The sequence below is a fragment of the Schistocerca cancellata genome, chromosome 11, assembly GCF_023864275.1.
Source record: "Schistocerca cancellata isolate TAMUIC-IGC-003103 chromosome 11, iqSchCanc2.1, whole genome shotgun sequence".
NCBI lineage: Eukaryota > Metazoa > Arthropoda > Insecta > Orthoptera > Acrididae > Schistocerca > Schistocerca cancellata.
Window position 1 is genome coordinate 40,118,784 of NC_064636.1, and position 18,751 is coordinate 40,137,534.

Below are 18,751 nucleotides of genomic sequence, written 5' to 3' on the forward strand. Positions count from 1 at the left end.
TTGATCATGCAATGGAGTTTCAAGCACAGCACAAGGATTCTCCACAGACTGTAATCGTGTGGTTTTTGTACCGACATGGTCAGAGAGGAGGAACCAAACATTGAGACTGTCAGTGGTATTCCTCTCTATGAATGATATAAACCATCTGCAGTAACAAATTCACTTTTCACAATCCACATCCTTCAATTTGTGCACTGTTGTTACTTTATACAGCAACAATTTCAGTGTGTGCCTAACTGCTTTATGTGCAGTTGCAAGACAGATATCTGTTTCTTGTGTCATTTTACAGAACGATTTTGTTGGGCTCTGCTGCATAGAGTCACAAATATCCAACAACTTTTGTTCGTTTAGATTAAGTGATCTTCCGGTTCATTCGGCTTATAACACTGAGCCAGTGTCTCAGAATTTCTCAGCAAGTTGAAGAACTGTATTATGATGAGGTACAGATGTTTCCAGAAATTTTTCAGGAAATGTCTCCTACATTAAATCTGTGTATTTACTAGCTTCTTGTAAACATGTTCAGGTTCCAGGTACCATTATTTAGAAACGGACTGAACACCTGAACTCTATACATTGCATTCATTAACAATCATCAACTGAACAAAACTGTTAAATGTTACAGTTTTGAACATGGCTCTTTCTCAACAACCTTATACAATTTTTTCAACATAGGAATTTTACAGCCAACCAGTTGAAAATCACTGTATGGTACAACTGACCTATGTTTCTACGCCTAATAAGGGTGTCTTCATCAGACAAAATTTTGAATAATCATAAAATTACATTGCAAAAAAGGTCAGAATTTAGAGCAGCTATGCTCAAGTCAAAATTAAAATAAAATACTTTCCAGCCTTGTCATGTATGCCAAGCTAGGAATAAGAACAGTCAGATGTTATTCCTAGCTGGGCATACATGACAAGGCTGGAACGTATTTTATTTCAATTTTTGCTTCTTCGCAATGTAATTTTATGATTCTTCAAATTTTCATACTGATGAAGACACCCGTAGTAGGTATCAAAACTTAGATTAATTGTACCAAACAGTTATTTGCAACCAGTTGGCTGTAAAATTCCTATGTTTAAAAAAAACTGTTAAATGCTACACAACTGTAGAAAAAATTAAAAAACTATTGCATAACTATGAAGAAATGGTTCTGCCAACTTTGTTTTGTTAGTCCAGTGCACACTGACTTTCTGAACACACTGTACAAAATTATGAAACATAATTGTTGGCCATTAATTATCTTCATGACAAATGTCAGCACTGCCGATATGTAGAGGGATAGGTTGGGGAAGGTGGAAATGGAAGGGCACCCCAGGATGAAAGGAGCACACGCGTAATGAAGACAAGGTTACACTAAGATCTGTTTGCAGTCCTGACATTTCACCCAGAGGTAAGTATTGGTGAGCAATTCTATCTCATAATTATAGAATATTTCTCACAAAAGTCTCAGTCTGACAGGTTGATCTCCACATGTGGAACCTTAGGGGCATTCCACTATATTTCTTTAATACACTGTTACTGGATTCAGAATAGGGCATCCCTGTACTGCACATATATTCAGCCATATACACCATGTGAAAGTGGCCGAGAGGAACACAGTCATCATCTTCATCAATCTCAATTCTTTCGCCGCTGTGGGCAGGCGTACACATCTTGCTATCTTGCTATGCTGTTCCCCCATGTGCCACTACAGTTTTCCTACAGTGCTACAGATGTCTGTACGTGTCCTGAGCCACCGACCTCTCACAGCTGTGGATGAGTTACTTCCATATTTTGGCGAATAAAAAAAGTTTCGAGTATCTATCATTGCGTGCTATTATTCGCAGAAAACCTCGCTTCAATATCTTGAATCATTTATGCAATATGATGATTGTTATAATGTCACAATTTACAATCTGCAACGATGTGAATGGCTGCATTGCACAAAGCAAATAACTTGAGAATGAAATGGGATATTGTTCCACTCTAAATAATTTTAAATAAAATTCTGATATCTTATCTACACTGCAATATACAAGCTAAAATAAACCATCCACCAAGTTTACGCAATGTGTTTCTACTTCTGCAAAATCTTTAAAATTTCCTGTAATGTTTTACTTAATTTAATGCAGCACAGTAACTCTGGTACATAAAAAAATCAGTACTTTATCAAGCAAAGATATCAGACTATGTTGTTGTTGTTGTTGTTGTTGTTGTGGTCTTCAGTCCTGAGACTGGTTTGATGCAGCTCTCCATGCTACTCTATCCTGTGCAAGCTCCTTCATCTCCCAGTACCTACTGCAACGTACATCCTTCTGAATCTGCTTAGTGTATTCATCTCTTGGTCTCCCTCTACGATTTTTACCCTCCGCGCTGCCCTCCAATACTAACCTGGTGATCCCTTGATGCCTCAGAACATGTCCTACCAACCGGTCCCTCCTTCTAGTCGAGTTGTGCCACAAACTCCTCTTTTCCCCAATTCTATTCAATACCTCCTCATTACTTATGTGATCTAGCCATTTAATCTTCAGCATTCTTCTGTAGCACCACATTTCAAAAGCTTCTATTCTCCTCTTGTGCAAACTAGTTATCATCCACGTTTCACTTCCATACATGGCTAAGCTCCATACAAATACTTTCAGAAACGACTTCCTGACACTAAAATCTATACTCTATGTTAAGAAATTCCTCTTCTTCAGAAACGCTTTCCTTGCCATTGCCAGTCTACATTTTATATCCTCTCTACTTCGACCATCATCAGTTATTTTGCTCCCCAAATAGCAGAACTCCTTTACTACTTTAAGTGTCTCATTTCCTAATCTAATTCCCTCAGCATCACCTGACTTAATTCGAATACATTCCATTATCCTCGTTTTGCTTTTGCTGACGTTCATCTTATATCCTCCTTTCAAAACACTGTCCATTCCATTCAACTGCTCTTCCAAGTCCTTTGTTGTCTCTGACAGAATTACAATGTCATCGGCGAATCTCAAAGTTTTTATTTCTTCTCCATGGATTTTAATACATACTCCGACCTTTTCTATTGTCTCCTTTATTGCTTGCTCAATATACAGATTGAATAACATCGGGGAGAGGCTACAACCCTGTCTCACTCCCTTCCCAACCACTGCTTCCCTTTCATGTCCATTGACTCTTATAACTGCCATCTGGTTTCTGTACAAATTGCAATTAGCCTTTCGCTCCCTGTATTTTATCCCTGCCTTCTTCAGAATTTGAAAGAGAGTATTCCAATCAACATTGTCAAAAGCTTTCTCTAAGTCTACAAATGCTAGAAACGTAGGTTTGCCTTTCCTTAATCTTTCTTCTAAGATAAGTCGTAGGGTCAGTATTGCCTCACGTGTTCCAACATTTCTACAGAATCCAAACTTATCTTCCCCGAGGTCGTCTTCTATCAGTTTTTCCATTCGTCTGTAAAGAAATCGCATTAGTATTTTGCAGCTGTGACTTATTAAACTGATAGTTCAGTAACTTTCACATCTGTCAACACCTGCTTTCTTTGGGATTGGAATTATTATATTCTTGTTGAAGTCTGAGGATATTTCGCTTGTCTCATACATCTCAGACTATAGAATGCGCTAAAATCAAAATTTTCACCCAATAATAAAAACTGGACGACACGTATTTAACAGCAGCTGCCAAGTCTGCATGGGCAGAAGCTGTCACATCGCATACAGCCATCCGTCAGATATAACACCCAATAACTCGAGAATGTAATATCATTCTTCTGTGAATTATACATGAAATTTCGATATCTTGTCTACATTTCACTCCTGGCAATGTCTGAGCTAAAATCAACCATACGTTAAGTTCACGCAATGCTTTTCTACCTCTGCAAATACTGAAATTGCATGCAATGTTTTACTTAATTTCACACAGTCCAGTAATTATGATGGATAGTGAAAAAAAATTCAATTCTTTATTGAATGAAGATACGAGACTGTAACATGTGCAAAATTCTATTTTTTTTTGCCTAATAATTTTTGAAAAATCAGGTGACAAGGGTTTTTTTTTTTTTTAATATATCAGCCAGAACGCTTCCTCTTAGCCCAGGCACCAGCTGTAACAAAAGCTGCCTCAGCACAGAAAGCATGCCTAGAGACTTCAGTACCAGGGAAAGATACAACTATATCATCAGACCTACTCTCGTGAAAATCCTGCAATAACTAGGGCTAAACCGGAAGACATGTAATCTTGTCTGACAGACTTCAAATTACACCAAATTATAAGCAAAGTTCAGAGGAACTCTTCTGTAAATATTTCAAAATGAAAAGAAACTTCAAGGGCAGGGCAAAATGTATGACTTGAAAAAACAAAATACATCACAAACATCAGTGATTCTCCTTTCAGTCTGCACCTGGAGCAGGGGGAAATTGAAGAAACTGACAGGTTTAAATACCCGAGAGGAGAGCTGGAACCCAGTCTCTCTGAACAAACAGCACTACTGGCTCCAACGTGTGAATTGGGGTTGGCATACAAACTGACCGAGAGCACCTACGACAAAAGGTGTCTCTCCTGAAACATAAAAATGAAGCACTACCAGGCAGTCATCTGCGCTGAAGCCCTATATACACTACTGGCCATTAAAATTGCTACACCACGAAGATGACATGTTACAGAAGCGAAATTTAACAGACAGGAAGAAAAATGTTGCGATATGCAAATGATTACCTTTTCAGAGCATTCACACAATGTTGGCGCCAGTGGCGACACCTACAACATGCTGACATGAGGAAAGTTTCCAACCGATTTCTCATACACAAACAGCAGTTGACCGGCATTGCCTGGTGAAACTTTGTTGCGATGCCTCATCTTAGGAGGAGAAATGCGTACCATCATGTTGGACGACGTTTGCAGCAGCGCGGACTATCAGCTCAGAGACTGTGGCTGCGGTTACCCTTGATGCTGCAACACAGACAGGAGCGCCTGCGATGGTGTACTCGACGACGAACTTGGGTGCACGAATGGCAAAAAGTCATTTTTTCGGATGAATCCAGGTTCTGTTTACAGCATCATGATGGTCGCATCCGTGTTTGGCGACATCGCAGTGAACGGACATTGGAAGCGTGTATTTGTCATCGCCATACTGGCATATCACCTGGCGTGATGGTATGGGGTGCCATGAGTTACACGTCTCGGTCACCTCTTGTTCGCACTGACGGCACTTTGAACAGTGGACGTTACATTTCAGATGTGTTACGACCCGTGGCTCTACCCTCCACTCGATCCCTGCGAATCCCTACATTTCAGCAGGATAATGCATGAAGGCATGTTGCAGGTCTTGTACAGGCCTTTCTGGATACAGAAAATGTTCGACTGCTGCCCTGGCCAGCACATTCTCCAGATCTCTCACCAACTGAAAACGTCTGGTCAATGGTGGCCGAGCAACTGGCTTGTCACATTATGCCAGTCACTACTCTTGACGAACTGTGGTATCACGTTGAAGCTGCATGGGCAGGTGTACCTGTATGCGCCATCCAAGTTCTGTTCGACTCAATGCCCAGGCGTATCAAGGCAGTTATTACGGCCAGAGGTGGTTGTTATGGGTACTGATTTCTCAGGATCTATGCACCCAAATTGCGTGAAAATGTAATCTCATGTCAGTTCTAGTATAATATATTTGTCCAATGAATACATGTTTATCATCTGCACTTCTTCTTGGTGTAGCAATTTTAATGGCCAGTAGTGTAGAAAATTATTATATTACATTCGAAAACCTGTGAATTAATGTGCCTCATACCCTAGAGGAAATTATTGTTCCTGCCACTCTTTTAACAGGTAAACCAAAGATTTTGAACACCACAATGTTTGGATTTCATATTTGGTGCACAAAACAACCACCATATTTTATTCTTACAGAAGCACTAGTGGTTAACAACGTAGTTTACATTTTGGATAACTTTTCGAAGTTCAGTGTTTTGTCCAAGTTGGACTGCCAGAACCACATTCAGGATGAACCAGCATAATTTTGAGATGAATCACCTGACTTAAATATCACCAATAACACAGCTGGATGGATTAGCCAGTAACAGCAGAGTGATGAAACAAATTCTCACTGCCATTGATTGATTGATTTTAACAGGAGAGCTAAAATAGCTTAGGTCTAAACCGCCACTGCCCGCACCGAAACTAGATTTATTGTGGGGTATCGCTCCCTGTATATCTAGTAAAACCAACCAGTGCCCATAAATAGTGCAAGGAGTCCCTCTACCAGTTTTTTGTTAGACACAATTCCTGCAGGCCTAGTTGTCCCGAAGTTTCTGTACCCTTTACTCTCCAATGCCATGGATTCAAAGATTAGGTGTGATGCAGTTTCTTCACCCTCATCACAGATCCTACATTTAGGGTCCTCTTCCATTATACCCATTGTGTGTAGGTGTTTTTTGAAGTTACCATGGCCAGTCATCAGTCCAGTCACGGGTTTGACCTCTTTCCTGTTCAATCCCAGGATTACAGAGCTTCTTTTAAAACACGGCTTCGGCATCATTACCTTACCATGTTTACTGACCTCGGTCCAGTATCCTACGAGCTGTTTCCTAAGCCAGTTCCGCAGTTCTAATTTGATTGTAGCCGCAGCGATTGTCAAGACAGGTTCCGGTCCAATAAATGGAGTTGTTGCCCCCATCCTAGCCAATGTATCGGCTTGTTCATTGCCACAGATCCCTGATTGGCCAGGGACCCACACTAGGTACACCCCATGGCTTCTCCCTAGCTCCACCAGAGCCCTGTGGCAATCTGTAACAATATTAGATCTTGCCGTTCTGCCACCCGTGTCACCAGACGAGGTGACCACCACGCTGTCCTCCGACAACTCACCCTCTCGCCGTCGTTGGTCCAGACGCCCTGCTGCACGACGCCGAACTCCCCCGAGCCGAGCTCCTTGTTGACGATGATGGCCTCTGCGGGGATGATGTGCTTGTTGGGGACGCGCACCGCCGGCTTGTCGGGCCCCTCGTCCGGCAGCATCGCCACCATCGACGCCACCTGCTGCTCGTCGCCCCGACGGCTGCCCGGCAGGATCATCTGCGCAGAGCAGTTCCCTCGTCGTGAGGCGGACTCCACAAAATCTTACCGTCTAAAAACACAAGTATACTGTGTCATTACGGGAATGAGAAATGACGAACAGACTGAGAGCCTGCTAGGAATATGTGTATAGCCGAACCTGTCAAAACCGAGTTGTGTAAGACATCGAGTCTTACACTGTCAGTCACTAGTTACAGAGGACGTGTCTCGAGTTGGAGACCTCACAAATTTTATAACAGACTGTGAAAAACCGCTATTTATTTATTTAGTATATGGAATTGCAAACCACATATATGAGTCGTGTTTTTTAAGTAAGAACCGTTTTGAAATTAAATAAAAAAGGATGTGCTAAGATATCTCAATAATTTTATTTTTACATGAAAGCCTGTACCTTAATCTACGCACTGACGCCATTACAATCTCATTCTTCCCTGTTTACGTTGTGTACCGAGTGTTTAAGATGCCTCCGATAATCGTGAGTCCTGCCGAATGTGAAGTACGGGCTGTTATAAGATTTCTGAGTGCTAAAGGCCTAAAAGCGATCGATATTCATCGTGAGATCTATGCAGTTTACGGAGAAAACATGATGAGTGATGGAATGGTAAGAAAGTGGGTGAGAGCATTTAAAGGTGGCCACACAAATGTGCACGATGAACAACGGAGTGGGCGTCCTTCGGTCGTTAATGAAAGTTTGGTGCACGAATTGGACATTAAGGTGAGAGAAAACAGACGCTTTATGATTTCCTCCTTGCCAGGCGACTTTCCTAATGTTTCTCGTAGTGTTTTGTATGCCACTGTGACCGAGCACTTGAATTACCGAAAATTGTGCGCACGTTGGGTACAGAATATGTCGACAGATGTGCACTAAACCAAACGTTTAGGCAGTGCACCGACTTTCCTTGAGCGGTACCACGACGACAGTGATGTTTTCTAAGCCAAATTGTTATGGGTGATGAAACGTGGGTGGCCTACGTCACACCAGAATCAAACCAACAGTCCACGGAATGGCGGCATTCACATTCACCCAGAAAAGTGAAATTTAAGCAAACAATTTCTGCCCAGAAAATCATGTGCACAGATTTTTGGGAGAGAAAAGGAGTATTGCTTGTGGAATTTCTGCCTCGTAATGAGACAGTCAGTGCAGCAGCTTACTGTAAGACATTGCACAATCTGCACCGTTCAATTCAGAACAAAAGACACGGCAAGTTGAGCAAGGGCATCGTTTTGCTGCAAGACAATGCCCGTCCGCATGTGGCGAATCAGACCAAAGATCTCATCACATGTTTTCGATGGGAAACTCTAGGTCACTCTCCGTACAGCCCCGATCTTGCGCCCAGTGACTACCGTCTGTTCCTGCACTTCAAGAAACACCTGGGTGGTCAGTGTCTTCGAAACGATGACGAAATCAAAACAGTGGTGATGCAGTGGTTAACAAGTCGGGCGGCAGACTTCTATGAGGAGGATACTCAAAAACTGGTACAACGTTATGACAAGTGCCTCAATATTGACAGAAATTTTGTAGAAAAGTAGATTAAGGTACAGGCTTTCATGTAAAAATAAAATTATTGAGATAAATTATTGAGATATCTTAGCACATCTTTTTCTTAATTTCAAAAAGGTACTTACTTAAAAAACATGCCTCATAATAATATACATAGGGGGTCCAGAAAAATGTAGATTTTCTTTGATAGTCAGCATTTCTGGAACAAAATGATATACTGTTACAGTTCTTGCACGGGGGAGAAACTTATTTTATGTATGCAAAGTGACCCCCATTAGCAACCAGACAACACCGATGACACTGGACTGTTGACCGAACTACAGCTGTCAGCGTTGCCATTTTGATAGCTGCACAGGATGCCTTGACGGTTTCTCATAGCTCGTTCAGTTCAGCTGGCTTCTGTTGATAAACTTCTTTTTTCAAAGTCCCCCCACAGGTAGAAGACAAGAGTTGTAAGGTCTGGAGACTGTCGTGGTTAATCAACAGATCCTCTTCAACCTATCCACTGTCCAGGTAGATTTTCATCCAAGCAGGCTCTGACATCTCTGGGGTAGTGAGGCGGAGAGCCATCTTGTTGCACCTAAAATATTTCATTTCCAAACACCTCTCTGATGGCAGGTAAAATAGATGTTTTGCAGCTTATGAAGATACACCTCACCAGTTACGGTACCTTCAAAGAAGAAATGGCCGATCAAACAGTACAGTGGCAGACCACACCACAAATGAACAACTGGTAGATTAACGTGAACGTGAGGATTTTCAGGAGCTCGTACACACACTTGGGTCAGTTTACAGTACCATTCAGTTTGGATTGTGGCTCATCAGACCAGATAACCACAGCTGCGAACTGTTTACCACCACTATGCGCGACTTCAAACCACTTGCAGTACTTCATTCTTCGATCCGTGTCGTCCTCGTCCATAGCCTGCAGCAATCTTGGAATGTACACTTTCGATTTTGAAACCTTCACAATTCGGCTTAACCTGCTTTCACGCACATCCTGTTTTGCAGATTTTTGGGGCGACTTAGTAAAATGTTGCAACACAGCAGCACTGGAAGCTGGACTTATTCATGTTTCTGGTCGGCCAGACCATTCCTTACACACATCTTCAACAGTACTGTCGGCTACAAATTTATCCTCAAAATGACAAATTGTTGCATGTATTGGTGGCCGAGTTCCGTACACGTTACGTCATTGTCGTCGTACCTCCATCAAGTTTTCATATTTCAAGTATCATTTCAATACTGCCTTGCATTGCTCGGCCAACAGTCTTACTTCATTCATTGCTGCACTGTCAACTGCTGGAAAACACTTGCCAAAATCTGTTGAGTGAACAATGTACTACACTACTTCACAAAATTGCATCAATACATAATTTTGTTCCAAAAATATTAACTACCACAGAACGTTTCTGTATGAACACAGATACAAATGACAGTTTACAAAGGCTTTGGACTGTACTGAAGAATACAGACTGCAGCCATAACAATATAGGGTTGAAGCACATTATCATGTGAAAGTAGAAGACAGATTATTGGAAAACAGGAAAAAGAAGAGAATCAAAGCATATGAGACCTGGTGTTGCAGAAAGATGCTAATTTTTCAGTGGACTGACTAGGTAAGAAATAAGGAGGTTGACTACAAAAATGGAAAAGAATACTAGGTGTGATTAAAAAGTAATGGGAACTTTTTTTCTGAAAGAATCTTTATTCATCAGTATCAATTTTGTCCCTCTTCAAAGTAATCCCCCTCAAATATAATACATTAGTGTCAGCACTTCTGGATCTTATTTTTCGTTATGGTATTAATCTCCTTCAGCGAATCTGTGTTTTTCTTAATAGTGGTGGCAAAATGATGTCCTTTCACAGTTATCTGTCTGGTGAATATTGTGATGAGGCAACATAACGGTACATTTTTTCTGCCAAAAAAATCATGAACAAGCATTGAGTTGTCAGTGGGAGCATTATTGTGATGCAATTTTCACGAGAAGTTTTGCCACAATTCTAGCTGTTTTTTTTTTTTTTTTTTTTTTTTTTTTTTTTTTTTTTTTTTTTTTTTTTGACCACTTCACATAGATGGTAACTTGCAAGTACTATTCCTTATTGACCGTACAACCATAAAGTAAGAGCTCTTTATGCATTATCTCATTATAATTGAAGAAAACAGTGAGAAGAACCTCCACATGTGATCAAACTTGTCGATTTTTTTGGTCTTGATTCTTTAAGGAAATTCCTATGTGACAATTGGGCCTCTGTTTTGACATCACACCTGTATATCCACATTTTGTCACCTCTTAGAACATTCTATAAAAGTTCTGGATCTTTGTAGACTTTATTCAGTAATTCCTGAGTGATTTCTACACAGTGCTGGTTTTGAGTGAAATTCAATAATTTCAGAACAGACCTCATTGCTACATGTCTCATGCCCAAAAAATCTGAAAAAAATTGCTTGACATGAGCCAAAAGATAAGCTGACACAATCAGCAAGTTCTTTGATGGTGATTTGGCAATTTTCCAAAACCCTTTTCTTCACTTCTTCCACATTCTCCTTAGTAATCAATGTGCTATGGCATCCGGGGCGGTTGCCGTCTTCAGCGTCTTCTCGACCCTCGCCGAAACGTCTATACCACTTCATAAACTCTTGTTTACTCATAGTAGCTCTGCCAAAAGTCACAGTCAACATTTTGAAAACTAAATATTCAAAACAGCTGAAAATGTAAAAATACATCAGGAAAATGTGTACCAAGAAGAAGAAGAAGAAGAAGAAAAAAAAATGAAAATCGGATAGCCTGTGAAATTAAAGAAATTCCTGTTACTTTCTGTCTGATCACACTTCACATTCCTATTTATACTAATTCGGAAGTTAGTCGATTCGTGATTTTTGAGACTTTTAAACTGTGCAGATAAGAATAGTCAACAGTGACCGAACTTCGGTATGGTGGTCTAATTATTACAAAAACATTCCACTGAATTTACGAAGCATTAGGAATTTATGCAGTAGAGTTGAATCTGATTGCACTAAACAACTCATTTGCTTTATGTTAATGATTGACTGTGACTGCTCTGCTCACTCTGCTAGAACGATTATATCTCATTATCTGTAATTGAAGTTGGAGGGGGGGGGGGGGGTGGGGAGAGGGAAAGGAAAGGAGGAGAACTAATGGTAACAGCTGCATCAGGACTTTATGCAGAATCACCGGCGACGAGTGAAAATGGGTGCTGCACTGGAGCCCAAACCCGAACCAAAGACATCCGGCTTAGTATGCAGCTGCATTTATCTCTGCACCTCCTGGACACAGCATTTATGACAGATAATTATTTCCAATTTCATCTGTTCCGTCATGGATAGTATTATACTACATAGGGCCATCAGTCAAATCTTCTGTAAAATTCAAACATTTAGTAAGCCAACATTTATATCCCTAGTGATCACTGCCTAATTACTTATTATTTAATTATCTATGAGAGTTATTCAAAAAACAAAGAACTATTTTCCTACATAAATTCTTATTTGTTATAATTAAATCAAACTATTTCATGTACAAATTGATACTGAAGTTACTTTTCTACATAGTCACCATTAAAATTTAGCCACTTGTCATACCATTTTATCAACTTTGCTATACCTTCTGGATATCCAGTTGCTGCCAAGTTGTTGAACATTTCACGTTAGGCTTCTTAAGATTATCATCACTTCTGTAGTGTTGTCTACTCAAAAAATCTTGCAATTTAAGGAGTAAGTTATAATCACTTGGGGCCAAGTCTGGACTGTACGACAGATGTTGAAACATTTCCCACCGAACCAGCTGAGGCGAGTCCTGCACCGCTCCTGCTGCACAGGGACTTGCATTAACGTGAAGGGGGAAAGCATTCAGCACCGCTCATTTTTTAAGAGCGCAGCAAACTGGTTGAAGTCTCTGGAAGAAGGCCACTGCAATCCACTAATTGTGAAACGTTTATCTTCTCGGATGTGTCTTTCAATCCTTGCTCCGAGTCCATCAGTCACCAATGAGGGCCGGTCCAAGCAATCTCCATTGTGAACGTTTTTCCATCCGCCATTAAACACGATACACCACTTTCCAACAGACGCTTCGTTCATCGCATTACCGTAAACCTCAGTTATCTGCCTATAAATTTTGGTGTGTCACACGTTTTGGACATTTAAAAGGCAGATAACACTGTGCAGATCAGACTCTGGCAATCATCAGTTTTGTCAGACATTTTAAAGTCGCACGGCTACGACTGCACCGGATCGTACGTGACGCCACACTGAAGCGGACGAGTGCCGAGGTCAGTCGTCGAATGGCAGTTGTGGTGGGTGCTTGTGGTCTGGTATCAAAACAAAACATTCTTTACTTTCTGTATGACCCTAGAGTATTTATCAATGAATTTACATATCATCCACTGCCTGTTTCCCTAGGTATTCTACGAGGGTTGACTGAAAAGTAATGCCTCCACCTTCGTAACTATTCAACAGTTGGCAGCACTGGTATGCGGCAGGTACTGGCTCGTTCTGTAGCCTCTTCTCTACAGCCCCAGTTCGTGGGAAGCCTCAGCAATGAACGGTTGTGTTGTTACAGTGTAAAGTATGGAACCCTGCACAGACTGTCGGTCAGTGTTATTTAAACAACGTGCAGTCACTGAATTCTTGACAGCAGATGTCACCCCAAAGGAGGTTCATCAGAGAATGTAAGCAGTTTATGGTGATTGTGCCGATGTAAGTACTGTGCGTCATTGGGCGAGTAAGTTTAAATATTTTGAGGCGGGAACATCTGACCTGTGTCACAGACAAAGAGTTGGAGGTCCTGCGACAGCAACCACCGAGTTTCACAAGCAAAATGTTGACAGATTGATTCAGGACGATCGTCTTATCACTCGGAGAGAAATTATGAGCACAATTGGCATTTCACAAAAACATGTGTCCGCCCCGATAGCTGAACGGTCAGCGTGACAGACTGCCGTCCCAAGGGGCACGGGTTCGATTCCCGGCAGGGTCAGGGATTTTCTCCGCTCAGAGATGGGTGTCGTGTTGCCTTCATCATCATTTCATCCCCATCCGTTGCGCAGGTCGCCCAGTGTGTCGTCGAATGTAGTAAGACCTGTACCAAGGTGGCCGGATCTGCCCCGCGAGGGGCCTCCTGGCCATTGACGCCAAGCACTCATTACAATTTTCCACAAGAAAGTGTAGGTCACACGTTCTCCTGCAGTGTGACAATGCCAAACCACACACTTCACATGCCACCACAGCAGAACAGCAGAACTTCAGAGACTGAATCTGACCACCGTACGGCATCCTCCGTACAGTCCAGGTTTAGCACCGTCCGACTTCCATCTGTTCCCAATAACGAAAGACGATCTGCGGGGACCTCAGTATGCCTCTGAAGAAGACGTTGAGAGAACTGCGAGACTGTGGTTGCGGAAACAGAGTGTGGACTACTTCTGTGACGGCTTCAGAAAAATTGTTCGTCGTCGCCAGAAATGTATCCAACTGGCTGGTGATTATGTGGAAAAGTGAATATTGGTAATTAAAGATCACGTTCTAAGGACTGTTTCTGCATTTGATTTATTAAAATATCCGAAACAAAACCCAATCAATGAAGGTGGAGGTTTTACTTTTCATTCAACCCTCATAGATAACTTTTCGTTGCTTACATAATGGCATATCAAAACAGTGTACAACCGAACCCTAGTGCTGACGAGCCGTGCAACAGTCTAAGGTTATGCACTTGCCCTTTTGTGGATAGGCAACAGAAGAAAGTTACCAAATCCTCCTCAGGTACTGCAACTTCACTCGGGCTTGTACACGACCTTTTATCATGTCTGCAGAAGGGGTTCGGTTGTGCACAATTGCATTCGCGCCCTATATTGAGTAAATAGCCAGCCTAAGTACAGCACTGAATGAATTCAAGTATACGTCTAGATCAAGATCGTTCACAAATGATTTACACCGACAACAGTTCAGAATGAAAACTGTTTTTATTTTACTAAATCACATCCACAAAACAAACTGATGGCCACGTGATACTATGTCGGCAGCTCTTAGTCGCACCGACCTTACCGCTCCGACGGACCACGATCAAAAGACCACGACCTTTGTCCCCTATCCTCTGTCCTGTGTCCGGTCACGTGACACTACATTAGTCAAATATATTATTTCTAAACATGGCCATCATGCATTTACAATGTTACAATATTGAAATATGTAAAACTCAAGTACGTCACCGAGGACGACCTGCACAGTGCTTCTGGAAGAACTTGTTGAGGTGCCGGAAATATGTAAAACTAAATACCTTATATTATTCATCTACATCTACATGATTACTCTGCAATTCACATTTAAGTGCTTGGCAGAGGGTTCATCGAACCACAATCATACTATCTCTCTACCATTCCACTCCCAAACAGCGTGCAAAAAATGAACACCTAAACCTTTCTGTTCGAGTTCTGATTTATCTTATTTTATTTTGATGATCATTCCTACCTATGTAGGTTGGGCTCAACAAAATATTTTCGCATTCGGAAGAGAAAGTTGGTGACTGAAATTTCGTAAATAGATGTCGCCGCGACGAAAAAGTCTTTGCTTTAATGACTTCCATCCCAACTCGCGTATCATATCTGCCACACTCTCTCCCCTATTACGTGATAATACAAAACGAGCTGCCCTTTTTTGCACCCTTTCGATGTCCTCCGTCAATCCCACCCGGTAAGGATCCCACACCGCGCAGCAATATTCCAACAGAGGACGAACGAGTGTAGTGTAGGCTGTCTCTTTAGTGGACTTGTTGCATCTTCCAAGTGTCCTGCCAATGAAACGCAACCTTTGGCTCGCCTTCCCCACAATATTATCTATGTGGTCTTTCCAACTGAAGTTGTTCGTAATTTTAACACCCAGGGACATAGTTGAATTGAAAGCCTTGAGAATTGTACTATTTATCGAGTAATCGAATTCCAACGAATTTCTTTTGGAACTCGTGTGGATCACCTCACACTTTTCGTTATTTAGCGTCAACTGCCACCTGCCACACCATACAGCAATCTTTTCTAAATCGCTTTGCAACTGATACTGGTCTTCGGATGACCTTACTAGACGGTAAATTACAGCATCATCTGCGAACAACCTAAGAGAACTGCTCAGATTGTCACCCAGGTCATTTATATAGATCAGGAACAGCAGAGGTCCCAGGACGCTTCCCTGGGGAACATCTGATATACTTCAGTTTTACTCGATGATTTGCCATCTATTACTACGAACTGCGACCTTCCTGACAGGAAATCATGAATCCAGTTGCACAAGTGAGACGATACCCCATAGGCCCGCAGCTCGATTAGAAGCCGCTGTGAGGAACGGTGTCAAAAGCTTTCCGGAAATCTAGAAATACGGAATCAACTTGAGATCCCCTGTTGATTGCGGCCATCACTTCGTGCGAATAAAGAGCTAGCTGCATTGCACAAGATGTTTTCTGAAACCATGCTGATTGCGTATCAATAGATCGTTCGCTTCGAGGTGATTCATAATGTTTGAATACAGTATATGCTCCAAAACCCTACTGCAAACCGACGTCAATGATATAGGTCTGTAGTTTGATGGATTACTCCTACTAGCGTTCTTAAACACTGGTGCGACCTGCGCAATTCTCCAATCTGTAGGTACAGATCTATCGGTGAGTGAGCGGTTTTGAAGACAATCATCAGATTATTTACATATTTAAGGGCACTCCACTTTTTGGCAGTTTCACACCTCTTCTTTTGTTTAATCACGTTTTTGCCTAAAAGGTGTGGCATACGAAATACTCATTTTGCTGTACATAGATCGAAAACTGAACAGTACCTTCACAATAAAAGACAATAACTTATTGTGCAGAGGTTCTGAAACATCCTTAGAACTTAATCTTTATATAAAACATGTTCTTTAATGTCCAAAATATTATCCCTGCTACTATGCTTTAAAGTTGAGTTTTGAACTATTTTGAAGAGCTCTTATATTTAGGGAGTGCCATTTCAGTGATCAGATACCCAGCAAATCCAATGATTAGCAAGACAAGCACACCTTACATTATTAACATATGTACCAAGTTATGCACTGAGACATAGGCAATTATATAACTAAGTAATCCAATGTGAAACTGTTATGTGCTGCCTCTTCTCTTTATCAAGAAGGTGACTCCATAAATATACTGACTTGTGCTTGCTACACCCCAACTGTTCTTCCGCAGTCAACATTACCACATCCAGCAAATCAGTTACACTATTACAGAATCCCTTGTAACCTCAGCGTACATTGCAACACTGCTTTAGTAGCGGAAGTGACCACCGTGCAACACTGTTATCACACACCTGTTACAGAGTGGTTGGCACTGGAGAGGAGGCCGTGGCGGAGCACATCAAACGTGCCAGACTGAACTGGGGAGAGAAGAATGAGCAAGAAAGGCAACCAGCAACAATGGAAATATCTGTAATAATGGAGCACAGGCAGGCTCACCTTTTTGAGCTTTGAGAGGTAGTTCTGTGGAAAGTGCTTCTGGAAGTACTTGTTGAGGCGCCGGACTTCTGGCCGCGACATCCCGATGCTGTGCAGGTCGTCCTCGGTGACGTACTTGAGTTGTGGCACATTCTGCACCTGCAATTAAAAGCGGTAACTGTGTCAGCCTCAGTTTCCAGAGTGTACGAGTGGAAAAGGAACAGAACTGTTATGAACCACTGGAACCCAATAGTACATCCAACTTATCTGTGCAGAAGCTATCATCTCAATTTAGCTCACCTTATGTACAATAATAATAATTCCAATCCCAAAGAAAGCAGCTGTTGACAGATGTGAAAATTACCGAACTATCAGTTTAATAAGCCACGGCTGCAAAATACTAACACGAATTCTTTACAGACGAATGGAAAAACAGCTAGAAGCCGACCACGGGGGAGATCACTTTGGATTCTGTAGAAATGTTGGGACACGTGAGGTAATACAGACCCTACGACTTATCTTAGGAAACAGATTAAGGAAAGGTAAACCTACATTTCTAGCATTTGTAGACTTGGAGAAAGCTTTTGACAATGTTGACTGGAATACTCTCTTTCAAATTCAGAAGGTGGCAGGGGTAAAATACAGGGAGCGAAAGGCTATTTACAATTTGTACAGAAACCAGATGGCAGTTCTAAGAGTCGACGGACGTGAAAGGGAAGCAGTGGTTGGGAAGGGAGTGAGACAGGGTTGTAGTCTCTCCCCGGTGTTATTCAATCTGTATATTGAGCAAGCAGTAAAGGAAACAAAAGAAAAATTTGGAGTAGGAATTAAAATCCATGGAGAAGAAATAAAAACTTTGAGGTTCACCAAGGACATTGTAATTCTGCCAGAGATAGCAAAGGACTTGGAAGAGCAGCTGAACGGAATGGACAGTATCTTGAAAGGAGGGTGTAAGATGAACATCAACAAAAGCAAAACAAGAATAAAGGAACGTAGTCGAATTCAATCGGGTGATGCTGCAGGAATTCGATTAGGAAATGAGATGCTTAAAGTAGTAAATGAGTATTACTATTTGGGGAGCAAAATTACTGATGATGGTCAAAGTAGAGAGGATATAAAATGCAGACTGGAAATGGCAAGGAAAGCGTTTCTGAAGAAGAGAATTTGTTAACATCGAGTATAGGTTTAAGTGTCAGGAAGTCATTTCTGATAGTATCTGTAAGGAGTGTAGCCATGTATGGAAGTGAAACATGGACGATAAATAGTTTGGACAAGAAGAGAATAGAAGTTTTCGAAATGTGGTGCTACAGAAGAATGCTGAAGATTAGATCGGTAGATCACATAACTAATGAGGAGGTATTGAATAGAATTGGGGAGAAGCGAAGTTTGTGGCACAACTTGACTAGAAGAAGGGATTGGTTGGTAGGACATGTTCTGAGGCATCAAGGGATCACCAATTTAGTATTGGAGGGCAACATGGAGGGTAAAAATCATAGAGGGAACCAAGAGATGAATACACTAAGCAGATTCTGAAGGTTGTAGGTTGCTGTAGGTACTGGGAGATGAAGAAGCTTGCACAGGATAGAGTAGCATGGAGAGCTGCATCAAACCAGTCTCTTGACTGAAGACAACAACAACAATGTACAACCATCTACATTTGTTCTAGACACTCTCCACAAGCCACCACACAGTGCTTGGCAGAGGGTACCTTGTACCACTGCTAATCATTCCCCTTCCTGTTGCACTCACAAACGGAGAGAGGGAAAAAT

At 41.6% G+C, this 18,751-nt stretch overlaps 1 protein-coding gene across 1 annotated transcript in view; it reads right to left on the reverse strand.

Annotated features, from left to right (window-relative positions):
* Positions 1-18,751, reverse strand: part of LOC126108160 (activated Cdc42 kinase-like) — a 323,364-nt gene that overhangs the window by 227,961 nt on the left and 76,652 nt on the right. Inside the window, exons 2-3 of the mRNA XM_049913403.1 lie at positions 17,004-17,141; positions 6,817-7,023 (exon numbers count right to left, since the gene is read on the reverse strand). Of these exons, the coding sequence (XP_049769360.1) occupies positions 6,817-7,023; positions 17,004-17,141 (345 nt within the window). The remainder of the gene's footprint in view (positions 1-6,816; positions 7,024-17,003; positions 17,142-18,751) is intronic.